The sequence below is a fragment of the Myodes glareolus genome, chromosome 15 (genome assembly GCF_982192425.1).
Source record: "Myodes glareolus chromosome 15, mMyoGla1.1, whole genome shotgun sequence".
Taxonomy (NCBI): Eukaryota; Metazoa; Chordata; class Mammalia; order Rodentia; family Cricetidae; genus Myodes; species Myodes glareolus.
In genome coordinates, this window is record NC_142040.1 from 52888226 (window position 1) to 52915158 (window position 26933).

The 26933-nt window shown below is 42.6% G+C and overlaps 2 protein-coding genes across 4 annotated transcripts in view; both read right to left on the minus strand.

The window, feature by feature from the left end:
- Positions 1 to 13425, minus strand: part of Ttc23l (tetratricopeptide repeat domain 23 like) — a 61650-nt gene extending 48225 nt beyond the window's left edge. For both annotated transcript variants that reach the window (XM_048429496.3, XM_087896948.1), the window contains exons 1-3: positions 13334 to 13425; positions 12313 to 12384; positions 5288 to 5471 (exon numbers count right to left, since the gene is read on the minus strand). In XM_048429496.3, coding sequence (XP_048285453.2) covers positions 5288 to 5471; positions 12313 to 12380 — 252 coding nt within the window. In that variant the 5' untranslated portion in view covers positions 12381 to 12384; positions 13334 to 13425. The remainder of the gene's footprint in view (positions 1 to 5287; positions 5472 to 12312; positions 12385 to 13333) is intronic.
- Positions 13426 to 16894: 3469 nt separating this feature from the next.
- Positions 16895 to 26933, minus strand: part of Rai14 (retinoic acid induced 14) — a 138007-nt gene continuing 127968 nt past the window's right edge. For both annotated transcript variants that reach the window (XM_048429517.3, XM_048429507.3), the window contains 4 exons: positions 23475 to 24980; positions 22017 to 22166; positions 19432 to 19497; positions 16895 to 18700 (listed from right to left, as the gene is read on the minus strand). In XM_048429517.3, coding sequence (XP_048285474.3) covers positions 18623 to 18700; positions 19432 to 19497; positions 22017 to 22166; positions 23475 to 24980 — 1800 coding nt within the window. In that variant the 3' untranslated portion in view covers positions 16895 to 18622. The remainder of the gene's footprint in view (positions 18701 to 19431; positions 19498 to 22016; positions 22167 to 23474; positions 24981 to 26933) is intronic.

Consider the following 26933-nt stretch of genomic DNA (forward strand, 5'->3'; position numbering starts at 1 on the left):
GATAAAAACAAATTTAAAAAATACGTAGCTACAAATCCAGCCTTACAGAGAATATTAGAAGGAAAATCACAACCCAAGGAATCCAACATTCCCAATACTGCCTACAATAACTCAGACATCTAGCGACCCTTCACAAGCACAGCTCAAAGAAGGAAAACACATACACTCTACTACCCCCCCCCCCCAAAAATGACCGGAGTCAACAACCACTGGTTATTAATATCACTTAATATTAATGGACTCAATTCACCTATAAAAAGGCACAGACTTAGAGATTGGATACGAAAACAGGATCCAACATTCTGCTGTTTACAAGAAACACACCTCAACCACAAAGACAGACACCTGCTCAGAGTAAAGGGTTGGGAAAAGGTTTTCCAAGCAAATGGACCTAAGAAACAAGCAGGTGTGGCCATTCTAATATCTAACAAAATCGACTTCAAACTAAAATCAATCATAAGAGATGGAGATGGACATTTCATACTCATAACAGGAACAATTCATCAGGAAGAAGTCTCAATCCTGAATATCTATACCCCTAATATAAAGGTACCCACATATGTAAAAGAAACTCTTCTAGAACTCAAGACAGTCATCAAACCACACACAATAATAGTAGGAGACTTCAACACTCCTCTCTCACCAATGGACAGGTCAATCAGACAGAAACCTAACAGAGAAATAAGAGAATTATTGGAGGTATTGAATCAAATGGACTTAACAGACATCTATAGAACACTCCACCCGAATAGGAAAGAATATACCTTCTTCTCTGCAGCTCATGGAACCTTCTCTAAAATTGACAACATACTTGGTAACAAAGCAAACTTCCACAGATACAAAAAAATATTAGTAACCACCTGTGTCTTGTCAGATCACCATGGATTAAATTTAGAATTCAACAACAATGCTACCCCCAGGAAGCCAACAAACTCATGGAAGTTGAACAGTCAACTACTAAATCACCCCTGGGTCAAGGAAGAAATAAAGAAAGAAATTAAAGTCTTTCTTGAATTTAATGAAAATAAAGACACAACATACTCAAACCTATGGGACACTATGAAAGCAGTGCTAAGAGGAAAGTTCATAATACTAAGTGCCTAATTAAAGAAAACAGAGAAAGCACACATTGGAGACTTAACAGCACACTTGAAAGCTCTAGAAAAAAAAGAAGCTGATTCACCCAGGAGGAGTAGAAGACTCAAACTGAGGGCTGAAATCAACAAAATAGAAACACAGAAAACAATCCAAAGAATCAATGAAACAAAAAGCTGGTTCTTGGAGAAAATCAATAAGATCGACAAACCCCTATCCAAACGGCAGAGAGAGAACATGCAAATTAATAAGATCAGAAATGAAAAGGGGGACATAACCACAGTCACAGAGGAAATTCAGAGAATCATTAGATCTTACTATGAAAGTTTATATGCCACAAAGTTGGAACATGTAAAAGAAATGGACATTTTTTTAGATAAGTACCATATACCAAAGTTGAACCAAGAACAGGTGAACAATCTAAATAGACCTGTTAGTCTCAAAGAATTAGAAGCTGTTATCAAAAATCTCCCTACCAAAAAAAGCCCAGGACCAGATGGTTTCAATGCAGAATTCTACCAGAACTTCGAGGAAGAGCTAATACCTATACTCCTTAATGTATTCCACAATATAGAAACAGAAGAGTCATTGCCAAACTCCTTTTATGAAGCTACAGTTACTCTGATACCAAAACCACACAAAGACACAAACAAGAAAGAAAATTATAGGCCAATCTCACTCATGAACATCGACGCGAAAATTCTCAATAAAATACTGGCAAACCGAATCCAAGAACACATTAGAAAAATTATCCATTATGATCAAGTAGGCTTCATCCCAGAGATGCAGGGCTGGTTCAACATACGCAAATCTATCAATGTAATCCATCATATAAATAAACTGAAAGAAAAAAACCATATGATCATTTCACTGGATGCTGAAAAAGCATTTGACAAAATTCAACACCCATTTATGATAAAGGTGTTGGAGAGACTGGGGATACAAGGATCATGCCTAAATATAATAAAAGCAATATACAGCAAGCCGACAGCTAATATTAAATTGAACGGAGAGAAACTCAAAGCCTTTCCACTAAAATCAGGAACACTACAAGGCTGTCCACTCTCTCCATACCTCTTCAATATAGTGCTTGAAGTTCTAGCAATAGCAATAAGACAACATAAGGGGATCAAAGGGATTTGAATTGGAAAGGATGAAGTTAAACTTCGTTATTTGCAGACGATATGATAGTGTACATAAGCGACCCCAAAAACTCTACCAAAGAACTTCTACAGATGATTAACACCTTTAGTAATGTGACAGGATACAAGATCAACTCCAAAAAATCGGAGTTGCCCTTTCATACACAAAGGATAAAGAAGCAGAGAGGGAAATCAGAGAAACATCACCTTTCACGATAGCCACAAATAGCATAAAATATCTAGGGGCTACTCTAACCAAGGAAGTGAAAGACCTATTTGACAAGAACTTTAAGTCTTTGAAGAAAGAAACTGAGGAGGATACCAGAAAATGGAAAGACCTCCCCTGCTCTTGGATTGGGAGAATCAACATAGTAAAAATGGCAATTCTACCAAAAGCAATCTATAGATTCAATGCAATCCCCATCAAAATCCCATCAAACTTCTTCACAGACCTTGAGAGAACAATAATCAAGTTTATATGGCAAAACAAAAAACCCAGGATAGCCAAAACAATCTTATACAATAAAGGAACATCTGGAGGCATTACCATCCCTGACTTCAAACTGTATTACACAGCTACAGTATTGAAAACAGCTTGGTATTGGTATAAGAACAGAGAAGTCGACCTATGGAATCGAATAGAAGACCCGGATATTAACCCACAAACCCACGAACACCTAATTTTCGACAAGGGAGTTAAAGGTATCCAATGGAAGAAGGAAAGCATCTTTAACAAATGGTGCTGGCATAACTGGATGTCAACCTGTAGAAGAATGAAAGTAGATCCATATCTATCACCATGCACAAAACTCAAGTCCAAATGGATTAAAGACATCAACATTAATCTGTCCACTTTGAACCTGATAGAAGAGTAAGTGGGAAGTAGTCTACAAGATATAGGCACAGGAGACCACTTCCTAAGTAGAACCCCAGTAGCACAGACAATAAGAGAATCAATGAATAAATGGGACCTACTGAAACTGAGAAGCTTCTGTAAAGCAAAGGACACTGTCAGTAAGACAAAAAGGCTACCTTCTGACTGGGAGAAGATCTTCACCAACCTCTCATCAGACAAAGGTCTGATCTCCAAAATATACAAAGAACTCAAGAAACTAGACACTAAAACTCTAATTAACCCAATTAAAAATGGGGTACTGAACTGAACAGAGAATTCACTACAGATGAACTTCGAATGGCCAAAAGACACTTAAGGTCATCCTCAACCTCTTTAGCGATCAGGGAAATGCAAATCAAAACCACTTTGAGATACCATCTTACACCTGTCAGAAGAGCTAAACTCAAAAACACCAATGATAGCCTATGCTGGAGAGGATGTGGAGTGAGGGGAACACTCATCCATTGTTGGTGGGAATGCAAACCTTTGCAGCCACTGTGGAAATCAGTGTGGCGGTTTCTCAGGAAACTGGGAGTCAACCTCGCTCAGGACCCAGCAGTTCCACTCTTGGGAATATACCCAAGAGATGCCCTATCTCTTGTATATTTTATACAAATATAAAAGTATTTGTTCAACTATGTTTATAACTGCACTCTTTGTAATAGCCAGAAAATGGAAACAACCTAGGTGCCCCTCAATAGAAGAATGGTTAAAAAAGGTGTGGAACATATATACATTAGAGTTTTACTCAGCGGTAAAAAACAGTGACATCTTGAATTTTGCATGCAAATGGATGGAAATAGAAAACGCTTTACTGAGTGAGGTAACCCAGACCCAAAAAGAGGAATATGGTATATACTCACTCATAAGTGAATTCTAGCCATAGTTAAAGGTCTTTGAGTCTATAATTTGTGATCCTAGAGAAGCTAAATAAGAAGGTGAACCTGAAGAAAATCATATAGTTATCCTCCTGGATATTAGAAGTAGATAAGATTGCCAGGCAAACTTGGGTGCATGGGGGGTGGGGGGGTGGAAGTAAGGGAAGATGGTTAGGGAGAGGGGGAGGATTGGGGATGGCTTGGGGGAATGGGAGGGTGGGAGGGAGGAAGGATGGTTATGGGAGCAGGGAAGTTTATATCTCAACTAAGGGAATCATTTTAGGGTTTGCAAGAGACTTGATTCTGGAGGGGTTCCCAGGCCCAAGGAGAGATCCCCAGATTGTTTCCTGGGCTGCAGAGGAGAGGGTACCTGAACTGACCTTGGCCCATTAACCATACTGATGAATATTTTGCATGTCACCACAGAACCTTCATATGGCGAAGGATGGAGATAGAGACAGAGACACATATTGGAATACTGGACTTAACTCCTTAGGTCCAAATGAGAAGCAGAGGGAGGGAGATCGTGAGCAAGGAAAGCAGAACCAGAGGGAACCTTCATCCAACGATGGGTGGAGATAGAGACGGAGACCCACATTGGAGCACTGGACTGAACCCCCAAGGTCCAAATGAAGAGCAGAGGAGGGAGAACAAGAAAAAGGAAGTCAGGACCGCGAAGGGTGCGTTCACCCACTGATACAAGGGGATTGATCAAATGAGAGCTCACCAAGGCCAGCTGGACAGGGACTGAACGAGCATGTGATCAAACCGGATTCTCTGAATGTGGCTGACATGGGGGCTGACTGAGAAGCCACTGACAATGGCACTGGGGCTTGTTTCATCTGCATGGACTGGCTTTTTGGGATCCTGGTCTGTTTGGATGCTCACCTTCCTGGACCTGGAGGGAGGGGCGAGGAACTTGGATTTCCCACAGGGCAGGAAACCCTGACTGCTTTTGGGAACGGTGAGGGAGGAGGAGAGGGAGTGGGGGGGGAGCGGGAGGGTATTAGGAGGAGGGGAGGAAGTGGAAATTCTTTAAATAAATAAATAAGAAAAAAAAAAGTTAAAAATACGAGCCCTCTGTGAGGAACAGAATGAATGGGCCGAGAACTGAAGGGCAGACTGACTCCCCAACCCTGCTCTGCTATATTCTCTTCAAGTTCCAACACACGACGGTTTCCTCATGTGCTTCATTTTATAGCAAAGACAGGCAATCTCATCTTATGCGCACACTTTTGAATGGCAGTCCAAACCCAGTAAATATTTTGTTTTTTTACCATTTTTTCCTTAATGAGCTGATCATATTTCTTCTGGGACTGAGCCAGCTTATGTTTCGGAAAAGACATACAATCAGCAGTCATGTCCTCTTTCTGGACCGCAGTGTCTTCTTCAGTCTCTCTATACTGACAAGCAGCAAACAAATCATCTGTACACTGTGCGGGGTTCCTGGTTTGCTGTGACCTATGGGCATAAGGTGGGAACAAATCAGGATTCTCAAAAAGATACCACAGAAGGCTAAAATATCTTCAGCTGGAGGATATGAACTTGCTTTCTTCTTAGTTACGGTTTCTATTGCTGTGAATAGACACCATAACCACGGAAGCTCGTATGAAAGAAAGTGTTTAGTTGGGGTTGGCTTAGAATTTCGGAGGTTTAGTCTAATATTGTTATGGTGGCATGCAAGCAACTATGGTCTTGGAGAGGAGCTGAGAGATCTACAGTTTGATCCAGAGGCAGCAGAATAGATCCCTACACTAGGCCTAGCTTGATCATATAAGACTTCAAAGTCCACCTCTGCAGTAACACATTTCTTCCAACAAGGCCATACCTACTCCAACAAGGCCACAACCTTCTAATAGTGTCACTTCCAATAGGCCAAGCACTTAAATGCATGAGTCTTGGGGGAGCCATTCCTATTCAAACCACCACACTTTCTAAGTTCAATTTTAAATAAAGATATACAGTGAACTCACACTACTCTCAGATCCAGCATCTATGCAGCAATGCCGTAGCTCAAAGTGAACATCTGGCAAGCTTGCCACCTTGCATTAGAGTTTGTCACCTTGCATTAGAGTCACAATTATTCTGTTTGTAAACCGTGTAACCCTGAGTAAGTGCTCTTTAAATGATTTCTCTATGAATGTGGGTTGATGTGAATGCCTGCCTAACGCAGTTAGAAGGACTAAAGGGGGTGATACTCCTGAATCACTGTGTACAGTGAGCAACATTTTGCAAGCACTTCCTTAATGTCTGCTATTATTACCGCTATTGGTCCCATGGCTTGGTTTCTTCCTACAAAACGAGAGTATTGAGTTGGAAGACCTTGAAAGTCCTGAAATTTAGATCCAAACCAGGAAAAGAAATGGATACAATAAAATAGGGGACATGAAATTACATTCTGAGGATAGGCTAACTTCACAGTTCATTTTTCATAAGTCTCAAAAACTTCAATGTATAATTTGTAATTAACCAAAGAGAATGCTATAGTGGCAGCTGTACAGAAGTCGCAGGAGTCAGGGGAAGCTGCAGTAGTCAGAAGAGAAGGCAGCCAACCACATGCTGGGTCAAGTGCAGAATAAGAAGTGAGTGCCTATTTTGTTGTCTTAGAGACCATTGCGATAAGAAGAAGCAAGCTGAGAATTCTCCCCACAAACACCATAGACACATTAGTAGACAATATTGACAAATCTCTAACTTCAAGCCTCAGAGCAGTTTTGAAGGAGGTAACTGGAAATGTATTCATAGAGAAAAGAGACAAACGTATCCTCACATCACCAGAAAAAACAAGTCAAAATGATCTGGAATAAACAGAATTCTGACATCTTAAGAGCAATGACAGTTAATTAGAAATGTCTCCCATGAGAATCATCTTCATATTTACAAAGGTTTTTAGGGTTCCAACCAATGCAAACTTTTTAAAATAAAGTTTACCTTTCTTAAACAGTTGTAGTAGTTTGTGCCTATAATGCCAGGAGGCTCAAGCAGAAGAATTATGAGTTCAAGGCCAATATGAGCTGCAAAAATGATGTAAAAGAACAAGAAACACTCTCCTTTCACACTGACTGCTTGGGCAATGTACACTTGTTGCTCTTTTAAACAGAGAAAGGAGAAAAGCAGGACAGGAAAATGAATGTCAAGTGTTATCTTTTAGACCAAGTTTGAAAAATTATATAAAACCCACTCAGAGTAATCTCCCAAATAACAAACCCAAAGGCAAGCCGGCATGCCAGGTGACTTGCATAGAGGAGTATTTCTTCAGGCCCGGGAAGAAAGCCCTTCCTACAGATGAGCGTGCTTTGAGTAAACCAAGGGAAAGGCTGGTGATCTGGTATGGCTGGAAAGCAAGAGACAACCTGGGTTCTTATCTATCTGCTCAATGCTATACTTTTTCTCAGGACGTCTGAGAAATGAGTAGCATGGACGTCTGCTAGGAAATCTCTCTCAGAAGTGATCCAGACACGCCAACTCATCTTGGATGTGTGTAATATGTGTTTTAAGAGGACTCTACAGTGGTAGGTTTCTCTATGACCTTTCCAAAAGCTCCTTGTGCAAAGCTCCTTGTGCTAGTAATCCTTGTCTATTTCCCCCTTCTACCTTGCCCTAAAGGTCTTTATGTGAGCTGTCCTTTCCCATGTTTCCTCCTTGACCTTGCCCTACCATTGCCATCTCCATCTTCAGTTTAATCCTTCCTGTTCCCTTGCTTTTCTTACTACCACTGTGCTCCCCCTTTCTTTCCTTCAAAGCCCCACTTCATGGCCCCTTACTGACTTCCTGACCTCTTTGGGTATTCCAAATGAGGCACACGTAAGTGAACATTCAAAACTAACATCCACAGACAAGAGAAAACATATGACATTTGTCTTTCTGGGTCTAGGTTACCTTACTCAGAACGACTGTTTCTGGTTCCATCCACTTACCTACGAATTTCATAATTTATGAACTGAATAACATTCCATTGTTATTCATTATCCATGAATGACCATTATCCATTCATCAGCCAATGGACATCAAAGTTGTTTCCATTCCCTGGCTATTGTGAATAGAGAGTCGCGATGAACATGTATGAGCAATTTGGTACTACAACTCTGTAGTACACTATATGATGAGATACAGGATATACAGTGTTGTGGGTTATATGCCCAAGAGAAGTGTAGCTAGATCATGTAGGAAAGTGAATTGAAATGGAGTTACTCCATAATAGGGTGACAATGCTCTTACTAGACACAGCAGGCTAACAAAAAAATCCAGGGTCATGAATGGGCTACTTCTTTTGGAGTTGTTGGCCAGTGAAGTTCTGTAGACTCCTAAACTATAGACTATTGAGAATGGCCCCCATCGACTCATATATTTGAAGACTGGTCCCCAGTTGGTAGAACTATTTGGGAAAGATTAAGAAGTATAGCCTTGTTGGAGAAACTGTGTCACTAGGGGTAGGCTTTGAGGTTTTAAAATTCCATGTCATTCCCAGTTAGCTCTCTCTACCTCAAGGTTGTGTCTCAAGATGCACACTCAGTTATGACTCCAACACCATGAACACCTGCTTGCAGCCATGCTCCCTGCAATGGTGGTCATAGACTCTGAAACTGTAAGCTCCCAATAAAACTCTTTTTTTCCTGAGTTGTCTTGGTCATGGCTCACGGCATCTGATCACAGCAATGGAAAAGTAACCCTCCTCCCAAAGCTTAGGCACCATTTCAGAAGCGAGAGTGGAAGGATGGTAAGAGCTCGAGGTAGTGGGTGACTGCAGGGAAACAGTGTCTTCTGGACACCACAGAGTGGTTGCAGTTAGGATCTCACAGCCATTGTGATCGCATGTATGAGACCTGTACACAATCTAGCCAGACAGAATCCCAGCATACGGAGAGGAGGTGAGCCTGAAGTCTCAACCTTAGGGAGTTGCTGTTGGCAACTGATGGCTTCTGGGAGAGGAAGTCAGTTCTCTTTGGGGAATTACGCTAGTGGGGGCTCTACACTCAAGAGTGTGTGGTTAGCACAAATTGGATTCGATGGTGACAGAAGAAGACCAAGTTGGGTGGGCGGGGAAGGGGGTTGAACAGTATTAAAATACTTTGTATGAAATTCCCAGGTAGGAGGAAAGTTGGAGGGGATGAGAGGAAGGGAGGGAGTGGGAACTGGAATTGGCAAGTAAAAATGAAAAAAGTAGTTTGTTTTCTTTTTTTAAAAAAAAGTAAAATTAAATTTCCCCAGTAGGGAAGGGGATTGGACAGCATTACAATACATTGTATGAAATTCCCTAAGAACTAAAAAGATACACTCCAAAGGGGATTCGAAAATTTCTCCAAATTCTACTAGGATGCAATTCATATTATAGTCTGATAGAATCTCCCTTTTCTAGGTGCCTCTGTCCACTGCTTCCTCCCACTACCTGAGAGTCTTACTGGCCTGTTAGAAATAAATCCCATTGAAGCAGGGTCTGAATCACATTTGTTACTCAAACCCTATCTAGCTCTCAGTGAATTTAAGCCATTTGCTAGTGAACAAGAAAGGGTATGAGAAAGAGCATGAGTCTTTAGCATGTTTAAAAGTACCAAGGAGTGGGGAAACCTGTAAAAAGAGGTTATCAACTCAGAACGGCTACAGGACATTGCCACTCAATAGAAAACTTTGGCTCGAGCTTCTTATTTCATGGGTGTGGTGCAGACGTCAAGTCTATGAAGTCATGAGAGAGAATACTAATTATAGATATTAAAAATCATAAACTCTAATGTTTTAATGAAGCCTTGAAAGGGATTATGCTGAGATCAAAGCAGCAGTCTTCAATAGCACCCTTAAAGAATGACAAACTTTGAGGTCTTTCCCGCTGAGTTGAGAACAAAATTCCCTGAGCTAGCTTTGAACATTCAGTTAAAAGAAGGTAGGGAAGGTGGCTGTATGTGGTGGTTTGAATAGGAATTGCCCCCCTCCCTTGACTCATGTGTTTGAATGCTTGGTCCAAAGGCAGTGGCACTGTTAGGAGATGCGGCCTTGTTGGAGGAAGTGTGTGGCTGTGGGGGTGGGCTTTGAGATCTCTTTCTCTTGACCGAGAATCCAGATGTAGAACTCTCAGCCTCTTAATATTAACCAGAGTCTTACTATTAATTATAAATGCTCCAGCACTATGTCTGCCTGCGTGTTACCTTGCTTCCTGACATAATAGACTAAACCCCTGAACTGTAAGCCAGCCCCAATGAAGTGTTTTCCTTTTTAAAAGTTGTGTGGTCATGGTGTCTATTCACAGCAATAAAATTCTAACTAAAACACCACATAATAATGACAGGTGAGATATCTCGGGCAAGTCAGAATAAAAGGAATCAGCAAGGTGAGTGAAACCTTCTTAGACCGACTCATTCCATCTGTTGAAATAATAAATATAAAGCTTGATGGGTAATATATTTGAACAATGGCTATTTCCAATATGCTATATTGTGAACTCTACATTTAAAAAAGATTTACTTATTTTTATTTCATTGGTGTTTTGTATAGGCAGAGATTTCCTGGGTCAGCAGCTACTCTCAAATAACCAGAGTCTTAATATTAATTATAAATGCTCAGTCATTAGCTCAGGCTTATTATTAATTAGTGTTTACAATTTAAATTAACCCTTTTCTACTAATCAATATGCTGCCCCAAGGCTCCTGGCAGATCTCTCTGGTGTGTATTGCTTCCTCCCATTATGCCTGGCAACAACTCTGACTCTGACCTTCTTCTCAGGGTTCTCTGTCTGGCTCGGCCCCTAACTTTATCCTGTCCAGCTATTGGCCAGTCAGCTTCTTTATTAAACCAATCACAGTGAAGTATATTCACACAGTGTAAAGGGATATTCCACAGTTTTTCCTGTATCATGTCTGTACACCTTGTGTATGCAGTGCCTATGGAGGCCAAACGAGAGTTTGGATCTCCTAGAACCAGAAACAGGAAGACAGCTATTAACTACCATGTGGGTGCTAGAAATTGAACTCCAGACCTCTGGATGCATAGAGTGTGTTCTTAACTGCTAAATCATCAGTCTCAGAGATGAATACAGAATAAAAAATATAGAATTCTATATTTTAAAGTCCATTTTTATAGTTCCATAACATTTAACCTTATGATATTTTATGATATATGGTAGTTATTATGAACATGAAATACTGGCTAGTTAAAATTAAAATACTCTCAAAAATGTGAAAATAGGCTAAATTTTGATGACTCACTGTAAAAAATAGTATAAAATATTAAACAGTATAAATTATTTAGCAATTATACATAATATTTTAAGTATACTGAGATAAGACAGCATTAAAATTAAACATACTTACTTTTGTTTACTTTTTATTACTGCTCTCAGAAAACTGTAAATGCTGTAAGTGTTTGACAGCCATTGTGTCTCTATGGCCTGGAATAAAGCAGTGGTTCTCATCTAAGGCTGACTCTGCTCTCTGGGGCCATTTGGCAATGCACAGATGGGACAGTGCTACTTGCATATAGTGGCTAAAAGCAAGGTATACTTCTAAATCTTCCTAACAAAGAGTTATCCAGCTCAAAAAGTCAGTAGTGCCATGAGTAAGGAATCACCACATAGAGACAAGCTAATTGTCGAAAGTGGACGACCTGGATTAAATACCACTAATTAGCTGTGCAACTTTGGGCAAACTGCCTAGCCTTTCTCTTTGATTTATAATTACCATTTATACAATGCTGTAATGATGGTCCAGACAGCTCATCCTTACAGAGTCGTGAAAGGACAGGCACACAGAATCTGCTCAATAAGAATTGATTATTAGAATGTAAAAGTTTTATTAGGCCTGGAGAGACGTCTCAGTTGTTAGGAGCACTTACTACTCTTCCCAAACACAGCTCAGTTCCCAACACTCAGGTCAGGTTGTTTACAGCTAACTCCCTGCAGCACTGGGGGACCCAACACCCTCTTCTGGCTTCCACACATGTCTGGCCCATAAAACCCCTTCCCCATTTGAAATTTAAGATCATATAAATAAATCTAAAAATGCTTTTGTGTATCCACTGTCTCTTTATTTCGTGAAATCTTACTCTAATTTTGTCATGCTTTTCTCACCGGATTTACTGGAGTTGTTTAATGCTGCTTTATTTTTATAAACGTGAACATCTTCATAAGTTAGGGAAATACAATTGCCGTCCATCTTTCAGAAGTTGTAGACACCAATGGATGTTATTCCATAATCCTATTAACATAGACAGCCCAGCTGGGGGCCTTTCTCCTTTATGGAAAGTGCATGTATAGCTTTTCACCCAGACTTCTCTGAAAGTGGCGAGTGAGAATCCTGGCAAGGCCTGTGGTACTTACAGGTGGAAGCAGAAGTCCCAGTCGGTGTCATTGCTAACGGATGGAATGCGGATGGGGTTGGCTTGCATTTTCCTACCAAGAATCACAAGTGTGGTCAGTTTTGGGGGAAAGGGCTTAGACATTTGTTCTGTTTTCCTTCTGCTGGATATTACTAACTTTATAAATGAAAACTGCTAAATACAAATCTACAAGTAGACTATGCAGACCCATGTTGAGAAATTCCTAAGATGATGACATTGGAGGTGTTTTTCAGAGCTGAATTTCTTTTTTTCTGTTGTCTACTCTATATTACGTCTCCAAAGTTCCTTTGAAGTATTTCCTAAAGGGCACATCTTTTACATTTACTGGGTCATCTGAACAATGGTGACCTGTTCAACTCAAATACTCTTTGGCAGCGCTGAGGGAAAGCAGAACCACAAAGCAATCAGTTTTCCGTATAACCTGAAGTGTTTTAGTTAATCTTCTCTTTTCCAGGAACCACGCCACTATTTAATAGAAAGTTCTAGTTAAAAGGCTAAAACTCTTGTGCCTGCTTAGGCTGCTGTTAGCTGTTGACAAAAGTGAACTGCACGGGATGGGAGAAGAGTTAATAATGACTTGTAAAATGCATTTCTAAAGACTATCCTTAACCCTTGAATGCACACACACTCCACTAAACGTTGACAACCTCCTAGGCGCTCCCTGAAGATTACTGTGGCAGCTTTCCTTCACCCAGGCTCCAAACACAAGTTATACAAACACGGGATGGGCAGAAGGATTAACCTGCCTTCCTAGGCAGTCCTTCACACGGTTTCCATATAGTTAGTTACACAGGACCCTGGATTAGGACCCGGCCCTGAGGCCCCCCTCTAGAACAAATCTCTTGCTGTTTCTCCTCAGTTTTTCTACTGTTGCTTCCTAAACATGGACTCTCCTGAGTACTAACTAAAGCCCCATCTTCCCCGCCGGTTCAGGTGTTCTGCACTAAAAGGTGAGCCACCTTTGGTTCCCTGACCCATAAACGCCTTCCCGGATCCCTCACCCGGCTGGGCTGGGCAGTTAGGACCTCTGCTGCCTCGGGTCAGCCTCCTGGCCAGGGCCCTGTCCTGAAACACCGAAGCTAGGCTTCTGAACTTGGAGACAATGCGTTGCCATGGGGACGGACGCCGGCTTAGCAAGGACTCCAGCGAGCCATGGCAACACAGGACGCTTCTGGCTCCACAAGAGGGCACAAGGCGGGCTCTCCAGGGCCACTCTGGAGTGATTGATGCCTTGCTCCTGTGAATGGTCCTGTGGTGCCAGTCTCACAAAGACATTACTTCTCAAATATGAAGGATGAGAGGATAAATCCCGTGAAAGAAAGAAAAGAAAGCGTTCCCAGGAGCCTGATAGTTTTTAAAACTCCTCCTTCTGTGGGTGTTTTTGGCAATGATCCTTGGCTAGGCAGTCCAGCCCGTTCCAGAAGTACTCTGCACTTCAGCTGTCCTGGTGTTCTGGGTCTGATGATGATGACCCTTGTGAACAGTATGTTATCAATAGTATTTAATATATGCAGTCAAGTATAAGGACTGTTATCCGTTCCCTGTCATTTCTGTAACAAACTTATTGGCTTAAAAAAAAATACACCTACAATTTTGGAGACCAAAATTTGTGTTACTGGGCAGGAATGCACAGAAGACAGCCATTTTAGCTATTTTTTTTTCTCTTCTGCTTTCAAAGCTATTGAGGCAGTGCATTCAAAGTTCCCTTGAATTCTTGTTCTTTCCTCCACTTTAAAGGATGCCTGATGAGCTGGCATGATGTAGCTCAGAGGGTAAAGGTGCCAGCTGCCAAACCTGACGGCCTGAGTTATTCCTAAGGACCCACATGATCAAAGGAGAGAACAGAATCCAGAGAACACAAATTGTTCACTGGCTTCCACACGCTGCACCGTGGCACACAGGCTCACACATATATGTATGTGCACATACTCAAACACAAATAGATAAATTCTATCAAAATACTTCTAGGAGTTCTGGAGTTAGAGTAGGCCCATCCTAATGATCGTCCAGGACAATCTTAAGGTTAACTAATAAGCCATTTAAATGATCCTCTTCCCTGTATAGAAAAACTTCTTCATAAAGGTTCTGTCTTAGGTAGGGTTTCTATTGCTGTGAACAGACACCACGACGACAGCAACTCTTTTAAAGGAACTCATTTGTTGGACCTGGATTACAATCAGAGGTTTAGTCCATTATCATCATGACAGGAAGCAGGGCAGCATGTATAGAGGTAGCTGAGAGTCCTACCTCCTGATCCACAGGCAACAGGAAGTGAACTGTGTGCCACATGGGGCATAGTTTGAGCATAGGAGTCCTCAAAGTTCACATTTACTTTAGTGACACATTGACTCCAATAAGGCCACACCTACTCCAAAAAAGCCACACCTCCTAATAGTGCCACTCCCTATGGGAGCCATTTTCTTTCAAACCACCACAGGTTCCAAAGTTTGTTTGTTTAAATAGACCTCTTGGAGGAGAAAAGATACTCTTCCTACCAGAGTGTTTGACATGACTTAAATGCACAGCTTCCAAAACTTCTAGAGGTAACACACAGGGAGCCCTTACTACCTGTAAAAAGGCTATGGCCTTTCCTTTTCTCTTCCCCACACATCCTGTACAATCTGGTAGATAGTATACTCTTAACTGTGTTTTCTTCCTCTTTTAGGGCCTGGCTTGTAATAAAAGTGAAGGATTCTCTTCATTCTTATTCACTCCATCTCTTGGGACATAAGTCCTTCTGGAAACCTCTCCATAGGCCGGAACTCATTCCTTATTTGTTTTCAAAGACTATTTGTGGTGGCCTTCACGAGAGCTCATTTTGTTCTTTGATTTCTCCAGTCTCCCATGCCCTCCTGTAATGATCAACAGATCTCAGCCCTGAACTGCTGGCGGAAATCTCCCACTTCTTCCCGAGTCTGCTGCCCTTTCTGGCTCTTTCTCTTGCAGTCGACTTTTTAACTTTGATCAAAAAGCATCACCTCCATCACTGGTGGGCAGCGTTTCTGCTGCTGTCAGCACCCAACACTCCAGAGCTGTCACAGTGCAAAAAGCTGTGCTTCAACATGCTTGGGGAGGTTCTCCCCACAGTGTATCTCATGTTTATCTTAGGACGAGCGGATTGAGTTATTGAGGGCTCTGGAGCCTGTCTTAACAGTTTATAGAAGAACAAATATTCTATGATTCATCCACTACGAAGGATAAGACTATTCTTTCTCACTAATATGATGATGTCAACAATACTCTGTTCTCCATATTGCCTGACTCATAATGGGAAGGTAGAGTAAAAATGGTCACTTTGAAAATTACCTGCAAAGTCCTCACTTGCGAATGCATAGGATAGCTGTTAGCCCATTTTTGCAGCCACAAGGTGTTTGCAGATGAAAGACTCATCATCGAGCCTGCAGTTAACTAAATCACAGCACTAGGAAATACTGTCCTGCAGTTAAAAAGAATCTCCATATTAAAATACATTCCTACACAAGACTGTCTCAGGTCGCCCATTTAATAGTTGCGATTTCTGGAGAGGTTAGCTAAGGGCTGGGAGCCAGAAGGGAAAGGTCTGTTTTTAGTTTACTTAATTATCCTCGTTATAGCTTGACACCTAACCACGGAGGGATATATCCCCTGCCCAGTAATCTGTCCACATGACATCATCGTCTGAGTTGGTGGAATGGTTCCAGTGACGTCAATTGTTCTCTTGGGGAGCATGTACTTGATAACCTAAAATAGAAATAACTCCAATTGCCTTTACCTTTTCTTTCTTTTCTTTTCTTTCTTTCTTTCTTTCTTTTTTTTTTTTTTTTTACTTTTTTGGGGGATAGTGGTGGTGGAGGGAGGGGAACATTAAAGGTTCAAGTAAGCAAACTGAGTATCACACACATGCTTCTCTGGAAATCAAGTTTCAATGTATAACATATCGCATCATTAACAGCTGGGGCAGAGAAGGAAGACTCCAGCTATGAGTGGAGGGAATTGATGATGTTATAGTATGGTGAATAACGCCACTACTTAAGGAGTTGCACTGCTGAATTATTTCTCCTTGATTTAATATTTTGATTTTAAGGTCCAAGAGGTTTGATTTTGTCTTTGTTTTCTTTGCTTCTAGAGACAGAATCTCTCCTTATGCAACCCAAGAAGTTATTCCTTGAACTACTGATTCTTCTGCCTCCACTTCCCGACCACCAAAACAGTCTCCCCATCCCCTAGGATTGAATTATTCTTATTAATAAAATAGGAGGATGTATTTACTTTTTAAAAAACTTAAAAAAAATAAAGGAGATAGAAGCAAGGAAAAATCCAGTATAGGTTTGTATATATAACAAGTACTTTTGAATTAAAGAAATATGACATAAAATGCCTAAAACTGGCCTGAATGGAACAGAGTTCAGAATGAACCCAAGAGCCTGTAGGCAGGATGATGTCATCTTATGTGGTATGGTGGGGACAGCTCCCACTGGTCAAGGATGGAGCGGGATATAAAACCATCACACCGAAGCGCTATTAAACCAATCGACTGAAGGTACAGATCTGCTCACAAATACACCACAAATCAACAAAAGGGATGAAAAAATGAACCAAGTTTATTTTCTGCAATAATTTCTGAAAATTACAAAGATAAAAACGCTAAACTACAGCATATATCTTTTCAATATTTAACCAGAATACCTGTAATAAATATGCATCCTGAAACAAGGAAAAGGCTACGCGCTGTCAGGCATCCTGCAAAAGGTCTCAAGTTTTACATTCTGCAGCATTCCTGTGGGGGGTGGGCACAAGGAGGGGTGGCTTTGTAATTTCTTAAGTTCTGAGACAAATCCGTTCACATTTCTTTGGAGCATTTTTGAGAAATGCTGAAGTGTAATTAGACAACTTAAGAAGAGGACCACCACCAACCTGAAGCCACTTTTGTTTGGCTGGCTTTGGTCTTTACCTAAAACAGATGAACACAGGCAGTTCAGCCATGCGCCTCAGAGCCTGGGCAGCCCCGCAGTCCACTGAACCTGTCAGAGTGGGCCTCCACCCTCAGTAACTAACGTACTAAAAGTTCCGCATCCCACTTATCTCCCTCATGATCGGGGCCATAAGAGAAGCCGCAAGCAAGTCAAATGTTAGTTTCACCTGAAAGTCAACAGATCTATTTTCCCCCAAGACTTTTGCTATGCACCTTGTTCCCATGCCGGGCATTTACTTTTAACATGGAGACACTGGCTGGAACTAACAGTCCTTCCAGGAATCATTTATGGGCGCTAGAGTTTGGGGTGTTTACAGATAGTCAACTGGCAAAAGAAGGACTTCATAAGTAGACTAGAAAATTCTAGGGGTACTGTTGGCAGCTCATATTGAGTTGGGAATATATAACTGACCCTCTGCTATAGCTGAAAAATTTTGAGGAAAAAGTTACATTTTTAAGAAATCTTAAGCATGGTTACCTAAAAATATTCTTAATCTAATCTAATCCCACTTACTTTGGGGTTTAGCTATGAAAACATCTTTAAACGCCAATAAAAATATCATAGAGAAAAAAAAACCTTTTAAAAAAGTTGAGGTTAAGAACCATGAGGCATTTCTTTTGGCTGTAAACACATGGTTTACTGTCCTTTGCTGAAACACAAATATTTGGATTTCCTGAGCTTCGTGGATAATAGCAGGAGTCAAGTTTGCATAGGAAATTTGCAATATGTTGATTTACTTAGAAACCTTTAAAAGGACCGTTCACCCTTGGATTGAAACTTGTATTTCAGTTAGCGGTACTCACCAAACTGTGAGACCTACAAAGAGGGCAAAGACATGTAAGGCAGCTGGGGGGAGAAAGATGAAATCTGCGTTTTTAAATCCACAGGATAAAGGATCTTTTTTATCACTTATTACTCACTTTTAATGTTATTCTAATTTGGTTAGAAATCAAATCGCGGTCGGGGAAGGGAGGGCAAAGATGCTCCCCCGTGGCACAGCCCAAAGGCAGAGAGCAAGGACTATGCACCGTATCTCAGGGACATCACTCAGATAGCCAGGTACCAAGGAAGGTAGGGTAGAGTTTGGGGCAGAGCTGATCCCAGCTGTAGAGTCTGAAGAGATGACAGGGACCTTCACCTCTGCTGGTCTGAAGTACCCAAGCAGTTCTGAGGATAGCATCTTCTCCTGGGGCTAGTCCCCAGAAACCTCTGGAAAAGAAGCTGCACTAGGTCCCAGTGCACACCATGGATGAGAACAATGGCAGTGGTCGGCGACAACTCTAGACCTAACACAAAAACAGGCGACAAAAGGGGCGGAGTCCTGCCAACGCGTCCGTTTTACTTCTTCTGGGACTGGGTTTTACACATGGTGAGTATTTGCTTCAGGACTCTCTGGACATCTTCATCCATTTGGCCCTAGAAAATTCATACAGAAGATACACATTAGAACTTCATTACATCTTGGCACCTTCTCCCCTGGGGAGCGAGATGGCTGAGACTCAGCCTTTTCCGTGCTCCCCATAGTGTTCAGAAGAATATCAGTGCTACCAGTTCTCGCATTTCCATGAGGAGTTGAATCAAAGAGAGTTCCCTGCTTCTCCTTTGGGAGATGACTAAATCTACCAAAATCCTCAGTAAAGGGTAACTGCGGTCTTAGGAGCGTGAGCCCAGCTAGCCAGAAGCAATCATAGGGCAAGGCAGGGCTGAGGGGTATCTGAATATATTGGTATCCTTATTAAATAAAGCCTGGGTCTTCCTGATAGGGAAAGACAGATACATCTTTCAGAGTGATAATTCCCCCTCAGTAAATAATAAACCCACCACCAGTAGGCAAGGCATAGGCTTGACACAAAATCTTACGCGAAAGGCATTGGAGGTTTCTCAAAAAGGAGACTCCTCTAATTCTAGTCCATTCTGCTAGTCTGACGGCGGCACTCTGTGCAACATCTGCTGCCCCATTTACTACTGTTACTATTGAGACAGGGCTGCATGTAACTCAGGCTGGTCTCAAACTCACGACGTAGCAAAGGATGGCAATGAACTCCTGGTCCTCCTGCCTTTACCTCTCAATTTCAGGGATGACAGGTGTGTGACATTGCTTGGCTAGGCTGACACATTTCTTTAGGATGCCGCTGGTGTTACCATACCTGAACAGCATACAGAAGATGCATTCTATAAACCGATATGACCTCCTGGTGTTGTTTCTTACATTCCTGAAAGAGACAACCTGACATTACTAATGGGCTTGGTGGGGGGGGTCTTTGAAGATGCAAATATGAAGTATGAAAAGCTGTCACTCAGGTGTACCACTCTGGTGGTACACATCTGCATTCGTATGTTAGCTCAGAAAGTTTCTAGGGTTGTTAAATTCACTGGTTTGTGTTTCTAAATGCTTGTCACTATTCTAGAGATCTCATCTTAGTACGCCTCCCAGTTTAACACACACACACACACACACACACATACACACACACGAGGAGAGACACAGAGAGAGAGAGAGAGAGAGTCACTGTAAGTGAATGCTGTAAGAAAATAGATGAAAGGCAAAATGAAAGTATTTCAGCATTATTGAGTTAGGGGTAAACTTCATTTTAAGAGATTCTAAGTTGTTTATTTGTGTTTAATTTGCAAATTTATAATTACTAAGTCGTCGTTCACTTAGTTGAAGATAAAATCTATTCATTTTTAAAAGATGCACTGTACACAGATAACGCTGTGTAGTCCCATGGGGTTCAGCTATTTAGTTATCTGTACCAAGGACACAATCAAGGAACAGTCTCAGTCCCAAGGGTCTTCACGACTGCGGCTGCTGCGTCCATCGCTCCTTGCGAAGTTAGAACTACAGTTTCCCCCAGAGACTGTTACTACGGTCCTCGTCCACCTCCCACCTAATCGAAGAGAATGAGGCCCATCTCTTTATTAAGCAAATGAAAACCATAAAATATGAATTACCTAAACAAACCTACACATTCTTATCAATACCCTTTCTCCTCTCCTCACCAGTGTCAGCATCCGAGCGAGCTTTCCCGGTGCCACGTCTGAAGCCTTGATGTTCACGCTACAAGGCTGGTTTGAGACAGTCTTCCCATGTAGCTCAGTCTAGCCTGGACTCACTACGCATCCCAGGCTGGCTTCACTTTCACGGTGATCTCCTGCCTGAGCCTCCTGAGTGCTAGGATGCTAGGATTACAAGTATGTGCCACCGCATCTGCTCTGCGTAATTCTTCACCAGTGGCTTCCTTTCCATTCCTCCTCTGCCATCCCTTAGTTTTCTTTAATATCTGAGGGAAGGATCCATATAACAGCCCAGTCTCTCAAATCTTCATCAGCTTCCTAACGTGCCCTGCCATGTTGCTGCTCACTTCCATGGTCCTAGTCCTGTCTATCACTCCCATCTCTGACTCTGGACAGAAAGCACGTCCTCTCACCACACTCCTCTCTCTAGCAAGCAAGTTGGGTTCTGCCTGACCCCCGAAGTGATAGCTCAGCCCTACTGGACACCTATTTGCTTACTCACTTCACTAGAACTCCGCTGCAATCCAGAGCCCATCCCATCACTCCTTTGGAAAAGTTGTTGCCAAGGTTAAAAGGGCCAAACCATCTAAGTGACACATCCTTAAGTGGTAAAAAAAAAGGATCTTGCAGAAATCATTAAGGATTCAGAGGTGGAGAGGGATTATTATGGATAATCTGAGTAGCCTGCAAATGTAATGACAGGTCTCCTAAGAGAGGAGCAAGGAAACCAGAGGTGGAAAGAGGTAACAGAATAAAAGCAGAAGGTCAGGTGATGGACTCTGAAGCTGGGCAAGGTAAAATGATCCCTAGAAGGCAGGGGGCATCTAGAAGCTGGCAGATAAGGAGATGGATGTTCCCTTCAGTCCCATGAAGGAGCAGCCCTGCTGTGCTCTGATGGTGGTCCAGTGGAACTGATTCTCAGCATTCTCATCTCTACAACTACTTTGTCTATAAACAAGGCTGGAATTTGTGGAAATAGCCAAAGGAAACAAAAATGTGAGTGGGCCTTCTGGGTAGTAAAATAAGCAGAAAAACCAAGAAGCAACTTCAAATATGTAGATGCACAACTACCTAAGATCCTGACCCCCTAATGACAAGATGCACTCAGCACTGCCAGAGCTGAGGCATGACCATCACAGAAATATTGGAGTGACAAAGCAGTGGATGAGGGACTGTGAGTATCTGTCGCTCTCCTGACTTTCCCTTCTCAGTGACAGATGCATCTCCCCATCCCACTGCAACGACTCTACTGGTAGAGTCTGGAGTCCACTGCTCTCTGGACTATCTCTTCTGTGATGGAGGAGGGTTAACTGTCTATGTGTTACTTTCATTGGTTAATAAAGAAACTGCCTTGGCTTTTGATAGGACAGCAGCTTAGATAGGTGGAGTAGACAGACCAGAATGCTGGGAAGAAGACAATGAGGTAGTTGCCATGACTCTCTTCTCTGAGACAGACACAGGTTAAAATCCTCCTGGTAAGCCACCACCTCATGGTGCTACATACATTATTAAAAATGGGTTAGATCAATACGTAAAAGTTAGCCAAAAAGAGGCTACAGATAAGGGGCCAGGCAGTGCTTAAATAAATACAGTTTCCGTGTAATTATTTCAGGAGTAAAGCTAGCTGGGAGGCGGGCGGCGGGAAGCGGCCCACTGCTCCTTCTACACTTCTGCTCACTCTCCAGGCACGGCAGGCCGAGAAGAGAAGCACGCTCACCGTTAGCTGGTTCTGTAGCAGTTTGACCTGCTGCTGAAGCACCTCCAGCTGCTGGCTCTGCCTCTTGGAGGAGCTTGTGGAGTAGGAGAGCTGCGAGAGGCTGTTGAGGGCCTCCTTCAACTTCACGACTTCCTTCGACATCTCATTTATCTAGGGAGAAAGAAGAATGAAATTAGTAGGCTAATAATCTGTCTGCAGAAGCGAGATTCTAGAGATTTCTAGGCCTCCAACATTAGTCATTTCTTTGAATCACTCGTCCAAGTTGTTTTTTTTTTTAATTTCTAAAAGGAAATCCATAAAATAAAGTATAACAAATTCAGACAAACTACTTAAGACCTTGGCGGCTGTGCCATCCAGATAAGGCCCATTGTGTTTTAAGTGTACGAGGGTAGGAAAAACTACAACACCAACATTCTTTCCTTACTTTAAAAGGGGTGCAGCAAAAATACAGTTTTTTTGTTCAAATACAGATCTGCCAATCTGTCTTGTGACACAGGGAACTTTCGCTCATTCTGAACCCACAAAGGATTCTTCATCACCTACAAAGTCAAATACTCAAGAGGGCTTAACTCCCAGACTGCTCCTTAAAGCTCTGAGGACACCTCACCCCTTGTCAGTAGAGCCAGACTTTCCCCTCGGAATGGACAGTCAGTCAGTCCAAGGAGCCCTAAGTCCTCTGGACATCTCGCTTTAAAGTGAACACAATTACTCACGTCGCCCCAGCAGTACCGGGTGAAAAACGAACAGGGTTCTAACACCATTCAGAGCATAAGGGAGAAAATCCAGGTACAGAACGATCCTGAGCTCACTTCTTTTTGCTTCCTTCCATCCTTTGTTTCACACCCAGAAGCACCTCTAAATTGCTGGCTCCCTACAACCGATCACTCTATATCGGCATACCTCTGAAAACCAGCGTTTGCGGTGATTCGGGTGGTGCGGAGACCCGTCACACTTGTCCTGGATCCCTCATACTAGCTGTGCTGGCTAGCTCTCTGTCAACTTGACACAGGCTAGAGTCAGCTGAGAAAATGCCTCCATAGGATCAGGCAAGTCTGTGGGGCGTTCCGAGAAGGATCACAGCAGTAGCAACCCGAAGACACTAGCAAAGCTTGTGTTAAACTATTGATGTTTCTAATTTGTGTGTATGAGTGCACCTATACTGTTGTGTTTTCAGATCAGTCTTTAAAACAATAGCCAAAATCCTTTTTACTTAAAAGACAAGTCTTACTATACAGCCCAGGGTAACCTTCAAGGGCTGGGATTACGGGTGTCTATCACCATACTTGGCTCTCCCTGCTATGAACGTGGTTTTGGTGATGGCGACAGACAGACCCAGAGCCTCTGAGTATTCACGCAGGTTGCGACCAATACGTTCCGTAAAGGTTTAGCACAGGAAAATCGGGAGGGCCTTGTGAGGACTCAGTGCCAGAAACCCAGTAGCGAGGAGCGTTCACCAACCTTTTCATCCTTATCCTCCTCCAGCTTTGAAGAGGTCTCAGAACATCTTTTCATCCCTTCCAGTTCCTCCTGAGCACGCTGGAATTTCTGCAGGAGCTCAGTCACTTCCTGTTCTTTGGATTTCAAGAGGGTCTGGATGTTTTCCTTTTCCCTCTTCACCTGTGAGACCTCACTTCGAACCTGGGCGACCTCCGAGTGGGCTTTCTCTTTCTCTTTCACCGAATCCTTTAATTTTGTTGCTAACGCATTGACTTCACTCTCTAAGGATGCCTGGAGCTTCTCATAGGAAGCCTTGGGGACCATTGCATCTGTCACGGCAGCTTTCTCTTCAAGGAGCTGCTTCTCCAGCTTTGTGACTTCGGCTTCCTTGCTCGCAAGGTGCTCTTTGAGGTTGCTTATTCTCTCTTCCATCTCTTTGGCCGCTGTCCGCAGCGTGGTTATCACCTGCAAATGCTCTGTGATGGACACAGAGTTCTCCTTGTGTGCATCTACCAGCTGTTTGAGCTGCGTCAACTCGTGCAACACCTTGGAATACTGCGACTTCATTTCGGACAGTGCTTCTTCCGCTTTCGCCCTGGACAGGTTTTTCTCATGCATCAGCCTCTCATGCTCCGCTTTGTGGATATATTCAGCTGCATCTTCTAGAGATTTCCTCTTCCTATAATCCTCCAGCTCTGCCTGGGCTTCTTTGTACAGCTGCGACAGCTCGCTCACCTGTTTATTGAGTTCATCTATCATTCTGTTCATGGCCTCTTTCATGTCCCCAGCGTCATCAGGGGCTTCCTGCAGCATCTGACTTTTTAGTGTATCTTTTAGTTTCATGATTTCTTCTTGGGCCTGCTGGTACTTCTCAAACAAAAACGCCTTCTCCTTATTCATATTCTCGATGACAGCGCAGTATGAGCTTTTCACTTCTTCACATTCTTCTGCAGGTGGCTTAGCGGCCCCAGCCTTCTCTTTCTCTGCCAGTTTTGTTTCTAACTCTCTCACCCTCTCTTTATTCCTTTCACTTTCTTCCAGCGCATTCTGCAGGTTCTGCTTTAGAATGCCAACTTCGCCATCAGCCACCCCTGGCTCTCGGAGTTGCAAATAGCCATCTGCGCTCTCATGGGCGAGGAGGCCCAGTTTCATCTGCTTCTGTGCACTCAGGACTTCTTTCATGGCCTCCTCGTACTTGCTCTGAGTGTCTTTGAGTTTCTGGCTGAGGTCAGAGCCGTTCTCTGAAATCTCTGCGCTGTTCAGGCACCTCAGGTCTGTCCTCTGGGACTGGAGTTCGACCCGGAGCTGCTGCTTCTCCGCTTCAGAGCTCTCCAATTGCTTCTGCAAAGCTTGCAGACTATCTTGGAGCTGCTGGATTCTGACATCCGTATGTTCGACAGACGGCGATGATTTGGCATCTGCGGAAGGGGTGTCACTAGACTTGCCCAGGGAGGGGGCCAGGTCAGTCTGAGTGGAATGGAAAGACTCAAAGCTCAGGTCTGCTTCAGCTTCCTTGGGTGACTTGGCCTAGGAAAGAAACCAGGGATGAAAGTTACACTAAGGAGTGGCTAGGTGTGCACACTGGAATGCGAGGGACAACCTGAGGTTTAGGTATGGATGGGCAGTGTGATTCTGCATGTGTCCTGGATCACGTAAACACATGGTCTGTGGCACTGGAGCCAGACGGACAGCGCACGCTTACTCTGTGTTCTATGAGCAGAGATCATTTCTGTAATTTTAAAACATTTTAATTGTTTCATCTGAAGAACCTCCAACCAAACTTTTCTTTGCTTTTTATATCATTTTTCTTTGTCTTTTTTAATATCATTTCAATTGCCCAAGGTACTGCATAGTTATTTTTCACCAGGTTCTTAAGATGATTAGAGGTCAATTTTACTAATAATGGCTATTACTATATGCATTAAAAAAATTTAAGTATAAAATTTCCATGTTAAAAGTCTGGACGAGGAGGGGAAAGGACAAATAGGTAGACAAAACTATGGATATATGAAAAAGTCGTATGGAAACCTACTATTTATTTAATAAACTTATTAGAAATTATAACCTAAAAAGTAAAAGTTTGAATACAGGTACCCACCATGAATGGATAATGCTCCTGCCAGAAACAATAGGTTATTAAATGAAAATGCCAGAGTCAGCTGTATGGGATACCCTCCCCTATGAGTTCTTGATCAGAGAAGCCCCAAGTCTCCCAAAACATTACAGGTTAGTGACATGGCTTTTGGTTACCCACCAGACCTTGGTGGTAAGAATCAGTTGCCAAAAATCCTTTGGTTACATGATAAGGAGAAACCAAGTTGGAGAGGAGGTGAAGTTTTCTCCCTCCTGGCTAACTGCACAGTCAGAAGGTGCGCTGTAGGCTTATAGGGAAGAAAACCCATCAACCTTAGCCATCGTGAACTCTGTGAGAACAATAATGACCTGTCAGGTATGATGCTGCTAGCTGGATTTGAAGCCCACTCTTCAGTAGGAAACTCACACTTGGTCTGTGAACACAGGCCTCAGGGGTAGAGGGAACCTACTACTATTGTTGAGTCTTGCTAAATAATCACAGTCTCAATACTCATGTTTATATGCACAGATTCGTCACAGGTTAGTGTTATTCCCTTTCTTCATCAGGGGAGCTTCTTAGGATGGGTGGGTGACAGTTAATAAAGAATCCATAACTAGACAAAGTACCAGGGATAAGGGACGGTGGACTGACTGCTCAGCCCAAAGTGGACACCTATATCAGCTCCTTCTAAAGCTCGGAGAACAGCATGGAAGAGAGAGAGGAAAACTTGAGCCGGGCTGTGCGGTGGTGGCACACGCCTTTAATCTACAGAGCTAGTTCCAGGACAGCTAGGGCTGTTACACAGAGAAACCCTGTCCTTGGAAAACAAAACAAACAAACAAACAAACAAAAACAAAAAAACAAACCCTTGAATCTGATTGGGAGACGCAGCAAAAAGACGTCTTCTGGACATGAAATAGCCACTACACTTGGGAATCCACTGCAGTTGTGATTTTCTGCACAAGACCCACACAGAGTTGGGCCCTTCAGCATTTCATCGCGGGTGAAGAGGGCCCACGAGGGCCCTTCCCAAGGGACTGCTAGCTGGTAAGGATTGTTGGAGGAGGAGGTGCCATTTTTCTTCTTCAATGGTATAACCACTGGTAAAGTTGATCCAGTAAATAACCTCCTATCTAAGTTTCTGCAGGAACCTATAATTAAAATCTGTGGCTCACTAGCAGAAGACAAGAAAGCAGGAGGGAGATTTGGTGGAAGTGGGGCTTCAGCAGGAGGGGGAGGGGCTTGAGAGGGGAATGGGAGGGTAAAAGTGACCAACTATATAAATGTGTGAAACTAGCAAACAACAAAAAAGCAAGATATAGTATATATATATATATATATAAACATGGAAATATAAAATTTAGAGATGAAAATTTTCATATAACATTCTGTTTATACCACATATA